The sequence below is a fragment of the Lissotriton helveticus genome, chromosome 7, assembly GCF_964261635.1.
Source record: "Lissotriton helveticus chromosome 7, aLisHel1.1, whole genome shotgun sequence".
In the NCBI taxonomy this organism is placed as follows: Eukaryota; Metazoa; Chordata; class Amphibia; order Caudata; family Salamandridae; genus Lissotriton; species Lissotriton helveticus.
Genome location: NC_136068.1, coordinates 1,269,971,068 through 1,269,986,920, shown reverse-complemented (window position 1 = coordinate 1,269,986,920; position 15,853 = coordinate 1,269,971,068). Strand labels below are relative to the sequence as shown.

General features: G+C 51.2%; 1 protein-coding gene across 1 annotated transcript in view; it reads left to right on the top strand.

The window, feature by feature from the left end:
• The window catches only part of FDXR (ferredoxin reductase), a 414,311-nt gene that overhangs the window by 200,087 nt on the left and 198,371 nt on the right, over nt 1-15,853 (top strand). The window contains exons 8-9 of the mRNA XM_078654476.1: nt 9,646-9,730; nt 10,175-10,374. Coding sequence (XP_078510602.1) covers nt 9,646-9,730; nt 10,175-10,374 — 285 coding nt within the window. The remainder of the gene's footprint in view (nt 1-9,645; nt 9,731-10,174; nt 10,375-15,853) is intronic.

Here is a 15,853-nt window from a genome sequence, read left to right as displayed (position 1 = left end):
CCGATTGCAAAGCGATAGGTATGCAGTCTGCCTTTGATCTCAACTTCTTTCTGAACCACTCTGCCTCTAAAAGCCTATGATGCCAAGATGGCTACCCCTGCTGGTTTGGTTAAATTAGAGGAAAACATCTGGATGGGGAATGCCTTTGTTTTGAGTCTGTAACAGTCCCTGGTCAGGAGGTGGGTTTCTTGCTACAGGCAAATATCTGCCTGCATCTGTTCTACATACAATAGCACAGCCCAGCGTTTAATCAGGTTATTGAGCCCTCTCACGTTAAGTGAGAGCACTTTAAGTTTAGAGGATTGCATAAGTGGAGTTAAAGCTTGCCCTCAATCCGGACTGTCTCCTCCTCATTAACATCCATTGAGCTACGCCTGTGACCATCGGGCTCTCAAGTGTGTTAGTGGGTTGGATGGTAAAGTAGCAGGGTGGATGGAGGTCCCCAACATTGTCCCCGAAACATACAAATAACAAGAATGCAAAACATATTAACAAAGATCCCATGAAAACATAAACAGGTTTACCCAGCTCGGGAAAGTATATGGGGGTCCATATTGTGGCCAAGTTCTCGCCACTACACACCCCCCCCCCCCCCCCCCCCCCGCCGCCCACAGCAGAAAACACAGTAAGGGGAACCCCCATGTGTGTTCAGGTGCCCTTGTCTTTCGCCAATGCAGACGGTATGGTTTCTTGAGCTTCTTGCTGTCCCCTTGCGATTTCGGCTGAGTCGGCTTGCTCAAGCTGCGGTGGCGTTCCTGTTTCAGCCAGCGAGCCGCTGCTCCCCACGGGCTGGGGATCTTCAATCTTCATCCCCATGTTCTCTGAGCATTTCCAGTCCCAGCAGCCGGCACGCCTCTTTCAATGAACGCAGCTATCGGAGTCTTCCCTCCCAACGGAAGATGATTAAAAAAAGGGCGACCCCATGAGTAAGCAATGTTCTGGTTCCGCAAATGGGTAGTCACTGGGCGAAAGTCTCTGCGTTTTTGCAGTGTTAAAGCGGATAGATCTTGAAATAGAGTCTGCGTTTGATTGCGGAATGAGATGGGGTGCATCGCCTTTGCTTTGCGTGTTATTTCTTCCTTCGTTTGAAAGTCTTGCATGCAGACTAGGATGTCTGCTGGAGGGGCTTTGTCTGAGCGGGGGCGCCCACTCTGTGTGCTCTGTCTATCTTAAGAACAGTGTCCTGCGGATTGCCCAGTATATGATTAAAAAGGTCTCTCACAAATCCAAAGAGATTGCTTGCTTCTGCCTTCGACGACACTCCCGGGATACGAACGTTGTTCCTAAGGGAACGATTCTCGAGGGCCTCCAAATGAGTTTGTAGGTCGATATGTTGCTCTTGGATGTGTATGATCTCTTGTCTCATGGCCTCTGACTCTTCCTACGGAGTATCACCCTTATCTTTCAGCGCCGCACCCTATCTCCGAGTGCGTCTGTGTCCCTTCTGATCGCCTTGATTTCTGATCTTAAGTCCTCCTTGACCGCTTGGAGATCCTTCTTGAGTAAAGAGAAGAGGGATTCCAGGAACGCCCAGGTCACCGGCTCTTCCACCGTGCTGCTCTGCCATTACGCCACTCATGGGCTTCGTAAGCATATCCTTGAGGGAACGATCTTTCTTCCCCCTTCTAGCAGCCATTGTCCGGCACTTTCACCAAATTCAGGCTAGACTGGGGTCCGGTTGTTCCTTCACCTGTGCGAGGTCACGCTGACCCAAGGGTTTCTAGACCCGTAACGTAGGGTGGGCCCCTGTTCCCAGCCGTGATCTCCCGCACAGGGACGTTAAGATGAAGCTGTGAGTCCGCAATGCCTCCTACATCTGAAAGAAACAGGTTAGTATTAGATTCCTTACCTTAGAATATCCCCAGGCGTCAGTCTGGATCCGGAAACTTTTGCGTAGCAGTACCCCTGCGCGTCGGTAGGCGTCGTCTGCAGGCGTCCCCTGCGGCTCCGCGTCCGTCGTGCGCCGTGATGACGTCGCTGGAGTATATAGACGCCGCCTCCGCGCGCTGACGTCAGTTCTTCTTTTTTCCGCGCCAGTTAGCACAGATCCGAAGAGCAGTACTCCGGTCTTTTGACCAAAGTTTTTTGATTAACTCTAACTCTTAAGGTGCCGGTAGGATGCCCGGTTTTAAGAACTGTGACGGGTGTGATCGCACGATGTCGGTCACCGACCACCATCGACTCTGCCTCCGGTGCCTGGGCGCGGACCACGACGTGGAGTCCTGCGTCGACTGCCGGGCCTTGACGAGTAAGGCTAGACGGGAGCGGTCCCGCAAGCTACTCGAGCTCCGGGTGTCGGCCCCGCGTCGAGAGCGGTCCCGGTCCGGCCGGAGGTCGAGGGAGCGGTCGAGAGAACGGTCGCGGAGCCGCCACCAGCGCTCCGGAAGTCGTCACCATTCCTCCGGTTCCTCAGGTAAGAAACACAAGAAGTCGGGGCGTCGTCATCGCACCCCCGACTCCCCCCCGACGCTCGCGCGATGCGGCCGGGGGTTCGGGTAGCCCCACCCCCGCGGCCCCGCGTGGGTCGCCGACGCTGCCTGATCCATACTCGTCGGTCCCTGGGCAAGGCGCGTCGCGTGAGGAGATAGAGGAGTTCCTCATGGCCATGAGGGCGCTGTCTCCTCCGGCGGGGCCTACGGCGCCTGCGGGCCCGGTGGTCCCGTCCGGGGGCCCGAGCGGTTCGGGTGCTCCTGCTCCGACGCCGTCGGGTGCTCCGGCCCCGACGCCGCCGACGGCTCCTGCCCCGGCGCCGCTGGGTCCTTCAGGGTCGACGCCGGCTGGTCCGCCGGCCTCTCCGGCGCCGATTCCATCGGGGCAACCCATGGTGCCGCCTCCGCGCGGCGCCGCGACTCCGTCGCCGGCTCCGGCCGGCATCGGGGCTCCGGCGCCGGCTCCGGGCGGCGCCACCCCCATTCCCTCTCCTACTCCGGACACGGAGTCGGACCGGCGTCGCCCGACGCCGAGTCCGGCGCCGATGGGGGTCTACATCGTTGACTCAGAATATGGTGAGGATGAAGATTATGGAGAGGGTTGGGAGGGGTCTGAGGACCCTCTGTCACGCGAGTGTCAGTACGACGTGGACTGGACAGGTGACTTGGGTGAGGCCAGTGGTCTGGACGATTCTCCTAACCCTGGTTTTGTCTCGCCTCCTACTGTGGCTTCGGAGGCTGGGGCTGCTTATTCAGTGGTGTTGATGAGGGCTGCCAAGGCTTTACGCCTTGAGCTCCCCGTCGCTAAAGTGAGGCCTAACATCCTCACCGAGGTCTTCAAACCGCAGTCATGCCCACAGGAGCCTCTGCTGCCGTTCAATGAAGCCTTGACAGACGCTCTTTTGGGCACGTGGTCCAGGCCCGCTTCAGGTTCGCCTGTTGATAGGAACGTGGCCAGACGCCACCGTCCGTGTCCGGACGACCCTAAGTTCCTGTCCACCCATCCCACCCCTGAGAGTCTGGTGATCCAGGCCTCGACTTCCCAAACCGCATTCCCGTCGGCCCCGCCCGATCGGGAATCAAAGAGGTACGACCAGTATGGAAAGAAGGTCTTCTCGTCCCTGAGTCTGGGACTGCGGTCTTGCAACACCGCATGCCTCTTGGGCCGCTACACCCACTCTCTGTGGGATACGTTCGCGGAGTGTCTGCCGCAATGCCCGCAGGAGGTACGGGACAAGCTCGGCCAGGCTATGATTGAAGGCCGAGACGCGGCGAGATATTCCATCAGGTGTGGTCTTGATACGACCGACTCGCTGGGCAGAGCGATGTCCACGACGGTGGCGATTCGTCGCCACGCCTGGCTGAGATCCGCCAACTTTTCGACGGATGTCCAAAATACTTTGATGGACATGCCGTTCGATGGCAGTCGCCTGTTTGGTGACAAAGCGGACCACGCGCTTGAGCGCTTCGAGGACTCCAGGGTCACAGCCAAGTCCTTGGGTCTCTTGACCCAGCGCCAGCAAACGGGTTCGTTTCGCTCCTTTCGTGGCCAAGGAAGGGGCGGTCCCACACGTGCTGCCAGCCACGCACCGCAGAACACTTCTCAACGCGGTGGCGGCCGTGGATTCCGCCGTGGAGGCGGTAGGGGACAACGGCGAGGTCAGGCCACACCTCCCCCCGCAGCATCAGCCTCCAAATCCTCCTAGTCCGAGCTTTCAGGCCCATATGACGCCAGTGGGTGGCAGGGTTCGCCATCACCACTCCCGCTGGCGCACTATCACATCGGACAGGTGGGTGCTGCAGCTCGTCCGAAGGGGCTACTCCCTCCCCTTCGAGACCACTCCTCCAGCCATGCCACCGCAGAACCACCGTGTGTCGGGGGACCACTTGACACTTCTGCAGGAGGAAGTTACGGCCCTCTTGGCCAAGGGGGCCATCGAGCGCGTTCCTGGGCCAGAAGTAGGGTGTGGTTGCTATTCCCACTACTTTCTGGTACCCAAGAAGGACAAGGGGGGCCTGCGTCCTATCTTGGATCTACGGAACGTCAACGGCTTCCTCCGGAAGGAGAAGTTCAAGATGTTGACTTTGGCTCAGGTCTTGGCTGCTCTAGACCCGCAAGACTGGATGGTGGCGTTGGACTTGCAGGATGCGTATTTTCACATCCCCGTCCTGCCGGCCCACCGGCGTTACCTGCGGTTCACGGTAGGCCACGAGCACTTTCAGTTTATCGTGCTTCCATTCGGCATTACCAGCGCCCCACGGGTGTTCACGAAAGTGATGGCGGTGGTCGCAGCTCATCTGCGCCGGTTAGGGGTTTCAGTCTTCCCCTACCTCGACGACTGGTTGTTGAAGGCGGGCTCGCACCAGACAGTCGTCCACCACCTTCAGATGACGGCAGACCTCCTGCACGAGCTGGGGTTTTCCATCAATGTGCCGAAATCACACCTGTGTCCCTCTCAAAAGCTCCTTTTCATCGGAGCGGTTCTCGACTCGGCGCAGTTTCGGGTTTATCCTCCGGAACGGCGGGTCCGGGATATTCAGGCTCTGATTCCCATCTTTCAGCCGTTATCCCGGGTCTCGGTCAGGTTGACGCTGCGGCTTCTGGGGCTGATGGCCTCCTGCATCCTTCTGGTGCATCACGCCAGGTGGCGGATGCGGGCTCTGCAGTGGGACCTGAAGTTTCAGTGGGCCCAGCATCACGGCAACCTATCCGACCATGTCCTGATCTCGGAGGGCACTGCGAGACAGTTGCAGTGGTGGCTTACGGACCGCGATTGGGTCAGAGGCAGATCCCTCTCCCTTCCCCAACCGGAGCACGTAGTTGTGACGGACGCGTCCCTCCAGGGCTGGGGAGGCCACTTGGGAGAGGCGGAGATCAGAGGCATCTGGTCTCCGGCGGAGTCCCGGCTCCATATCAACATGTTGGAGCTGCGGGCGATTCGCCTAGCACTGAAGGCATTCCTCCCCTTTGTCAACGGGAGTGTAGTGCAGGTGTTCACGGACAACACCACCGCCATGTGGTACTGCAACAAGCAGGGCGGAGTGGGGTCGTGGACCCTTTGCCAGGAGGCCCTGCGTCTCTGGCAATGGCTGGAACGTCAGGGCGTGACTCTGACGGTTCAACACCTGGCAGGTTCTCTGAACGCCAGGGCGGACGAACTCAGCCGTCGGTGCTCGGTGGATCACGAATAGCGTCTGAACTCGGACGTGGCGAAAGGCCTCTTTCTGCAATGGGGAGAGCCTTGGTTAGATCTATTCGCCACAGAAGAGAACGCGCAATGTCATCAGTTCTGCGCGTTGGAGTTTCCAAGACGGCACTCGCACGGCGACGCCTTTCGGCGCGGGTGGAGCTGCGGTCTATTGTACGCCTTTCCGCCTATACCACTTCTGCCCAGAGTGCTGAAGAAGATCAGGCGCGACCGGGCCCAAGTCATCCTTGTGGCTCCGGACTGGGCTCGAAGGTACTGGTATCCCGAGCTACTCAGCATGTCAGTCGGTCCCTCGATCCGCCTGCCCCTTCGGGAGGACCTTCTGTCGCAGCAGCAGGGGACAGTCCTCCACCCGAACCTGTCCAGTCTCCACCTCCATGCGTGGAGATTGAGCGGCGACAGTTGAGGCCATTTGACTTGCCTCCTGAAGTCTGTGATGTGATTCTGGCAGCCAGGCGTCCCTCCACAAAGTCGATATACGCCTGCCGGTGGAATAGATTTGTGGCATGGTGCACAGCAAAGGCTGTGGATCCCCTTTCTGCCCCTCTCTCCGAGGTTCTCCTCTTTCTTCTCTCTCTTGCCCAGCAGGGCTCTGCTCTGGGCACTATCAAGGGCTACCTTTCTGCCCTTTCCGCCTTCTTAAGGCTACCTGATCAGCCATCTTTGTTCAAGTCCCCTATTGTAACGAGATTCTTGAAGGGCATCACGCACATGTATCCACCTGTTCCGTTCGTGATGCCTCAGTGGGACTTGAACCTGGTTCTGACTTTCTTGATGTGCGCTCCCTTTGAGCCGCTTCATTCCTGTCCTCTCCGTCTTCTGACTTTAAAGACGGCCTTCCTGGTTGCCATCACCTCTGCCAGGAGAGTGAGTGAGCTCCAGGCTCTTTCTGTAAAACCTCCTTTCTTGTCCGTTCATTCAGACAAGGTGGTTCTTAGAACTAGATCTTCTTTCCTGCCCAAAGTAGTTTCTGCTTTTCACATCGGGCAGTCCATCACCTTACCCTCCTTCTTCCCGCCTCCGCATCCTTCAAAAGATGAAGAGCGGCTCCATCGTGTGGACCCAAAACGTGCGCTTTCATTTTATATGGATCGCACACGCCAGTTCCGGGTGGATGACCAACTGTTGGTTGGCTACGTGGGTGAGAAGAAGGGAAGGGCGGTACAGAAACTAACCATCTCTCGGTGGGTCGTCCTGTGCATCAAAGCATGCTACTCTTTGGCTCGGAAGGAGCCTCCTGTTGGGCTGAGGGCCCATTCCACACGGGCCACGGCGGCTACTACTGCCCTGGGCCGGGGAGTCCCTTTGCAGGACATTTGCCAGGCGGCTACGTGGGCCTCGCTGCACACCTTTGCGAGGCACTACTGCCTGGACAGTCAAGTCCGGAGGGACGGCTTCTTTGGCCGTTCGGTCCTCCAGGATTTTCTGGTGTAGGATGGTATTGGTTCGCAGACCCACCACCGGGGTTGGTATTGCTGGGGTATCTATTCTAAGGTAAGGAATCTAATACTAACCTGTTTTTTTCAGATGAACAAGTTACTTACCTTCGGTAACGATATATCTGTAAGAAACAGTAGTTAGTATTAGATTCCTTACCGCCCCACCCATCCTCCCCGTTCTGCGAACTGATACCTAGGGTTAAGGACTTCCCTTTCAGGGCCCTAGTTTCAAATGGCACCAGTGTTGGTTCTCACATGGCTCTGCGTGTTCTGGCGCGGAAAAGCTGTGTGCAAAGAACTGACGTCAGCACGCGGAGGCGGCGTCTATATACTCCAGCGACGTCATCACGGCGCACGGCGCCGACGACGGACGCGGAGCCGCAGGGGACGCCTGCAGACGACGCCTACCGACGCGCAGGGGTACTGCTACGCAAAAGTTTCCGGATCCAGACTGACGCCTGGGGATATTCTAAGGTAAGGAATCTAATACTAACTACTGTTTCTTACAGATATATCGTTACCGAAGGTAAGTAACTTGTTCTTCAGGGCTCCAGGCTGCTCCCCTATCGCCAATACGAGGGTTAATCATTCTCAACTGCCGCCTGATGTGCTCTAAACGTAGACCCCCTGCTGCAGACTCCTGCCCATAATGGTCCCAAGACTTCCCGTTAATCTCTACTGGGGCCACTCCGGGGGTGACTGATGCAACCAGTTCCTGCCCACTGTCCAGCGCCCAGTACGTCCAAAGCTGGCACAGTCTCTCCTCCGCCTGCCTTGTGGACTAGCTCTGAGAAGCTCTCAAGCCTCACTCAGGCTCACCTCTTCACACGGAGCCTCAGTGCCTCAGGTCTCACAAGGCCTCTGCTGCTCTGACCCTCCTACTTCACTTGCTCTCGCACCACCTGCAGTCGCAGCAGTCTCGAGGCCTCGGCCACCCACTGCTCACCTCTGGTGTAGATTCAGCGCCTTCTAGAAAGGCTCTTGGGCCGCGACCGGACCCACTCTGCCCTCCGGCGGCGTCCGCTCTGACCGCTCCTCCATTTGAGCTCCTCAAGCCAACCCACAGGTGACCGCAGCTCGTGCCTCCTGTCTCCTCACTTCCAGACTCGCAGTGTGCTAGGCCTTAGTAGTGCTCTGTCGCTCCGGTCCCACCACTAGGCCTGCCCTTTCTGCCACATAGACCTTCAGCCATCCTGAGGCCCCCTCGCTCTGCTGCTCACCTCTCGTACCGGATCCACCTAGGCCCCTCCAGTCAGCGTTGCAAGGGCATCTCCTGAAGCCCACGCCACTGATGAGGCCTCGTAGGCCCAGGGCTGGGCCCGCTCTGCCCTCTGGAGGGGTCTTTACTGTTCGCACCTCCACTAGGGATCCCCCAGTCAGCTCACGAGGCCCCGCCGCTCGTGTCATGTGTCACGCTGCTCCTCCAATGGGCCGCTGCTTAACTCCTCCGGCGGCAGCCACTATCTCTGGGTTCGAGGGCAGCTTCCGATGAATCAGTATCCCAACCTCGCGGCCCTCAACCTGCTACCAACTATCGTGGAGCTGCTGGTCGCCGTCTCCTGGCTCCTCAGTACCCCGTGCAAGTGCGCCAGGGATATCTTGGTGTTTTAGCGTTTCAGGGGCTATCCAATGTCGAGAAATAGTACTTTAGATCGGTGGCCCGCGGGAGAGACAGCGAGAAGCGTCCTACCTCGCCGCCATCATGGCCACACCCCCACGAGTACTGTTTTAGCTACTCTGGCTGTGTTTGCTCTTGTGACCCCTATTCTGATATTTCATGGGGCTTGAGATCCTCTATCCCGTGCATTAGAGAGGCTGTCTGCCCGTACCAGTGTTCCCCATTCCACCCTCCATTCCCGATCGAAGAGTGACTGCTATGCACCTGCCAGTTTGCACCTCATAAAGTTCAGCCTTCAGTCACTTCTTTCTTCCTTTATACAACAGCATTATCTCCTGGTTCAGATTCTTCTATCTCTGCTTCACATACCATCCTCATCTCCTTCTATTTCTCCTCACCACTAGTCTTGGGCAGTCGAGCACTGACTGACTGCTCACATACTAATGTCGAATAGACATTGAACCAATCTTTTAACTGTGGTCAGCAGATCACAACATATTCGACTACTCTCATGGACTGGAAAGTAGGCCTATCCCTATAGACCTAAAACCTCAGACAGCAGTTGACTTCTTGCATGCAGTTAGAGTACGGATAAGTGACCGGATTGTCTGCAGCAATGTTTCAGATGCTGAAGGTACATAATCTGAACCCTCATCAGCTTTATTGTCACAAGTGACATTGGACTAGTGGCCTCCTGGTTGATTTACATCAGTACATGTTCTCTACAAAATACAACGTTATACACTTCGTCTTGCTAGATTTTATAAGGTTCATGTTGCAAATATTTAATGTTACAAGGTTGTGTGTTTGCCTCTGACAGTGAGAAGAGGGCTTTCTGGCGAATCCTTTGCCAGTTGGGGCCTGTGTGTGTTTACCTCTTCTTTGAGGGCACTAGCTCTCTTGTTAGATCACATTATAGTAATAGGTCTGTTTCCATGTTATTTCACTAGGAGCTACGAGAGATGGTTAACCTGCCCGGAGCACGCCCACTGCTGCATCCAGCTGACTTCAAGGACCTGAGGGAGGCTATAAAAGGTGAGAAAAAGGCTTGATCTACTGAGAGCAGTGACCTTTTTATTCCTCATGCCAAAGGGCTCTTGTCCTCTGTTAATGTTATCCTAGGACCTATACCTCCTTGTCCAAAGTACTGGTCTCTTTAGCGATTACTGTGACGCACTGCTTGGTCCTTTAGCTGCTGTCCTTGGGAGATGCTTTCCCTTAACACTTGCAGCGCCCTGCTTTGCTCTTGCATAACTCTCTCCCTTAGTTAAGGTGCAGGTTTCCATTATTGCAGCAGTTGCTCTCGCTTAGCCAAGGAGCTACTTTCATCAGCTCTGGGTTGCCCCTTCCTGGCCTTGGGGGCTTCCCTCCGTGTCACCTTGAAGCGTGGCTGCGCTCCCTTGGCTTCGGGACTGCTATCCTTTCACTCAATGGCTGCTGTCGCTTGACTGGAGGATGCCTCCCCTTCATTCATTCTAGATGCTCCCAGAGCCAGAAAGCGACTAACCGAGCTGATGGTGAAGACTGCACTGGAAAGTCCTATGGGAAAAGAAGGTGAACGTTGGGCCTCTGCTTCCCGGGAATGGGGCCTGAAGTTCTTGCGAAGCCCTCAGGTGATCCTTCCTTCTTCATCTAATGGGCGAGCAGCTGGCATCCGATTGGCGGTCACCAGACTGGAGGTAAGAACTCACCAGGGGGTATTGCTAGTGCGATACTTGGGTACTTGTTATATGTTGAATGAAAGTTCAGTTCTGGCTGACACTGGAATTAAAAGTTTTGTCATAGTTTGGGAAATATGCAAACATCAAGCTGGTAATAACGATTTCTGCATGTTATTCGCCATTCTTTATTGGCCTACTGTAGAAAAACGTGTAATCCACTGGTAATACTAATACCCCGATTTTGATCATTCTCTATCCTGTATTGCCACCATAATTAATGGACAACTTGTTTGTAATGAGTTCCTAGGTCTTGTGCTGCCAAGGTCAAAATAGGTGCGTTGCAATATGCCCAGGGCCACTGTGATACATATTTTGCAAATTTCAACCAAAACATTTTCTACCTCAAACAAATCAAAAGTTACTGGAAAAACTATGTGATGCTGCGCAGTTGCAGACCCTTTGCAAAGGTTAGCTTTCAGCTGCCAGTTGCTGTATTAAGAAGTTAAACTGCTATTAACAAGACATTTTGGGCAAGACAGTACTAATGTGTGGTAAAATTGAAACGCAAAGGTTACTTACTTGGAGTTCTAGTTCTACATCGTTAGAATCGTCATTGATATCAAGCCTTGACTCATCTCCTGATGTCTGTGTGGACCCGGAGCACTTTGCCATTGATATATTGTTCATCCAATATAACACAGGGTATGAAGAATCCAAACAGTGAATGCAGCAGTCCTTCAAGAGTGAATTTATTCAGAAGAAACCGACAGGTTCATCCTGATAAAAATGTTTGTACTACATTTAAATGTCACAAAGACAGATTCAACTTAAAAGGTGAAAAAGGTGAAAAAGGTGAAAAAGGTGGAAAAACATAAGTTGATAGATTTCTAATACCAAACAGGTGTATATTATAATAAATACATATTCATCTTTTTATAAACATCTAATTCAAATATGTACATTAAGTGAACAGTTTATTTTTACTGTCCAATTTCTTTTTGAAGCGATTCTTTAGTTTCTAATCCTACTCTAGTATCTTCTGGAGTAGCTATTGCAAGGCAATAGTGTCTAAAAAAGTATGTATTGACTTCCAGGTTGATGCTTTACAAATGTCCACAATAGAAACATTTCACAGCCATGCGAGGAAAGCTGCCTTAGCCCTATTAGAATGAGCTACGGGTCTGCCTGGAAGAGGTCTGTTTGCTAGTTGGTAGGAAGTTGTGATGCATAAGACAATCGTCTAGGAATGGATTGTTTAAAGGTAGAGTCTCCTGGTCTCATTTTACCATAGTTAACAAACAGCAGATTAGACTCACATATTTTCTTGTTTTTATGGAGATAATAATGTAAAACTCTTTCCATGTCAGAGGTGTGGAAGGATTGTTCATCCAGGGTAGAAGGTTTCAAGAAAAAAGTTGGTTTGGTGATTGCCCGATTAATATGAAAATCAGATACTGCCTTAGCTAGGAAAGCAGAGTTTGTGCACAATACTACTCTATGAGAATGGGCTATAGCATAAGGTTCTATTTTGGAGAGTGCTTGTTTTTTGCTTACCTCTCTAGCAGAAATGATAGCAGTTAAAAAGACTGCTTTCCAAGAAAGATGTTGTAACATAGCTTGGGTTCAAAAGGTGGGCCAATGAATGTGTTCAGACAAGAGAGAAGACTTTTTTATGCCTTGTAGAGAATCTTTAGCTACAGGTACTTTGAAGAAAGAAGCCTTTAAGAGCAGTATCCAATAGGCTGTTATGGTCAGTAAATGAACTTTTATGGAGGCGAACTGTAGTTTTGAATGTTCCAAATGTAGTAAATACATAAGTAGAAATTCTTCTTGGCATATCATGGGATTGGGACCATTGTTTTGACACCATTTGCAAAATCATTTCCATTTGATTGCATTGAAACGTCTGTAAGCAGGACACTTGGCAACTTTTAAGATTTGCATGCATGCTGGAGACAGTCCTAGATAACGGTACTGTCCGACTTCAGAAGTCAGCTTCCAAACTCAGTGATGTCTGATTTGGATATAGAATTTGGCCCTGGAGTCTTGATAATCGATTATGTTTGAGTGTAAGTCTCCTGTGTGGAGCAATCAATGATGTCATAGAACATGTCATGAGTGATGTAATATGCGAGGTCATAAGCAGTGCATGGCAGGGGTGCCAGTTATATATAGCTCTGCAAATTATAATTGGTGAATTTCTGTGTTTATTTTAGCTCAAAACGTGAAGTGTTACTGACATTCACCTAACTATAACGTTACTTTAACCTTGTGTTTTTTTCAGTGAATTTCTAGGGTTGTTTAACTTAAAGTAATATTTTATTGCATATGTGACGAAAACACCCCACCGCACACGGCTCTCTGCCACAGTCGGCCAATCGCACATTCCGCACGGCCTTTGGCCGTGCACAGCACATGCTGCGCCCATACCTTTGGCCAACCCACCTGGAACCAGCAATGTTGCATGCTAGTAACGTAGAAGGGATGGGGCCAAACGGTTGGAGCTTGTACCTGATTTGGAGATTTTGAATACTCAGCAGCAATTAAAAGGGAGAACCATGGACTCTGCCTTCAGACCATGAGACGACAAGAAAAATCCACTTGTCTTGGACAGTCAGAGATTGCACTCTAATAAATCAATAATGTATTTACCTCCATAAAGGATTTCAGATCAAGTCAAGTCAAGTAAGCTTTATTCGACAATTGTCATAAAAGCAAGCTCAATATATATAAGTACATGTATAAACCTTTAGTATTAAAACCATTATAAAATCAGGATATAAATTTCGTGAATAAATAGATAAAATCAGTACAAATGTGCAAAATATTACTCTCAACAGAGGTGCTTAGCCTACGACTTTGAATAATGTATTATTCTTTCAAGAGTCGGGCTCTGATCGTCCATGCCCATCCTAGGAATTTCGCCACAGCTATGTACACAGACATAATAGGGCTAGTCCGGATAAGTCTGACTGCAAACATTCCTTTCCTTGTTCCCAATGTCCTGCACATCGGTTTTAGCCACTTCCGTCTCGGCGCTGCATACATTGGGCACTCAAACAAAAGGTGGGCGACAGTTTCAGTAACGTCTGAGCAAGCTAGACAAGCCACCTTGCCCCCACTGGACCATTTATTTGAGAATGCCCTTATGGGCAGGCTTCCCACTCTTAGCTGAAAATAGAGTTTGCGGTCAAGGGGCTTCATGATGACGTCCCAGAATTCCTCAAGTTTGGAACAATCTTTGATTTCTAAAAATAGGCCTACAAGAGATTGTGAAGGAGTGGTGCTAAAGATCTTTGTAGCCACCAAGTTCCAGTACAAAGTCTTCTTCGGTGGGAACCTGGCGTGCAATGGATCCTTCCACAATTCGCCTAGTCCTAGCTCAGTCAAAAGATTTTGAATGTGTCCCAGCCATTTGACTTTCCGGGAACCGTCACTATTGATCACATCCATCAGCCCTCTGGTATATGTTTCCAGTTCCGGTGTAGTCCAGATTTGAAGCCAATATAATATTGGGCGCAGAGATGCGATTAAATCTATTGGTGATATACCCAGGTCATAAAACAGCGGATTCAATGGGGTGCTTTGAGGTAAACCTATTAGTTTTCTAAGAAATGTGTTTTCTGAGACAGTCATCCCCTTTTGCCTTTCATTACCCCACATTTCCACACCATACAGAGTAGAACTAACTACCTTGCCATTGTAAACCGCTAACACCGGGCTTATCGGTTTAGTCAAAGACCTGGAATGCTCTATAGACAAAGCTCCAGAAAGTTGTCGGTGCTTCAGGGTGGCCAAATCAATCTGCTGCCTCCAGAACAGGTCCTGTTGAATACAAATGCCCAGATAGTTAAATGCCTGTACCTTCTCGAGTGGGCCGCTACTCATATGGACAGTACCCCTGTTGTCTTTAGGTGCATTAAAAGACATGTACTTAGATTTAAGAACATTGACTTCCAAACCACGGGCGACACAGAAGTCCTCAAAAATTATTAGTGCCTTCTGTAACCCGCTCGGGGTCTTAGAAACTATAAGACAATCGTCTGCAAACATTAATATAGGGATTTTACCTCCAGCAAGAATAGGAGCATCAACGTTAGAGTCAATTAAAATTTTTGCAACGTGATTTATGTACAAGGAAAATAATGTTGGTGCCAGGACACATCCTTGGCGGACACCTGCTTCTACCGGGAATTGTGATGTGACATTACCAGGACTACCCCACCTAATCTGAGCAAAATTCTCCTGATGGAGCTTACTTATTAGGGACAAAAGTTCCCCTGGCATTCCCATTTCATTGAGTACTTTCCATAACGTGTGGCGAGGGACCAGATCAAATGCTGCCCTAAGATCTATAAAGGTGGCATAGAGGCTGCCTTTGCCAATTAGGACGGTCTTCCAGTATAGCATAGTAAAATGCATAACTTGGTCGACCGTGCTAACGCAAGTTCGGAAACCAGCCTGCAGGTGAGACAAAATGCTGTGTTCCCTTTCCCAGTCCAGAACCTTATTTAAAATAAGCCTACCAATGATCTTCTGGGTAGTGTCGATCAAACTAATTGGTCGATAATTTCCGGGCTGGGATTTGTCCCCCTTCTTGTAGACTGGAATTATTTCGGCCCCCTTCCATGAGAAGGGGACCGTTGCTCCCCTTGCCACTGCATTTGCCAGTAGGAGTATATATGGTCCCCAAGTATCCCTATCTTGTAGGAATAGATCAGCTGGGATGCCGTCAATTCCTGGCGCTCTACCAGGAACAACGTTATCCAGTGCCAGCTGAACATCCCCCAAGGTAAATGGCTCCTCTAAAAAGGGTGTAAAAAACACCTTAGCTGTGGTATCTTGCCCTGCTGCTATCGCAAACTGAGGTTTAAAGTGGGATACCCATTTATCCTGCGGTACCCAGTTCTGCGGTTTGTCAGAGTTACTATCTAAGCCTTTCCTATAGATGTTCCAGAACTTTCGTGGGTCTTTATGTTGTCCTGCTTCCCGTAGGTCTGCCCACCTCTGCTCATCCCACAAACGCTTGGATTTAAAAATGGCCGATTTGTACGCTGCCCTAGCTACACGGACATTTATACTCGAGTCATCTTTAAGGGCTCTACCTAACTCCATACGAGCCTGCCTACAATCTTCTGAATACCAGCGTGGAGAGAGTTGTTTGCTAGAATCACTTTTTTTGGAAGGCTTGAAAAACACTGTTCGTAGGTCCTTAAAAAAGGCCTCATGTATCCTGGTTACACTATCATTTCCAATATTTGTGCACTCCTCAGTCACTGCCCTCTTCATATCATTTGTTGCCTGAATAAGCTTACCAGCTATGAATTCTACATTCTCCTGGTTGACTGCGACTTTAGTCCAGCGGACGTGTCGCATATCATTAGAGATAACGACGTCTACTGGGGTAACGGCGTCAAACGCCCTTTCTAAAGGAGCTGATGATTCCCAATAGGATATTTTTACCGTTAGGGGATTATGATCACTCTCTATTCTGTCT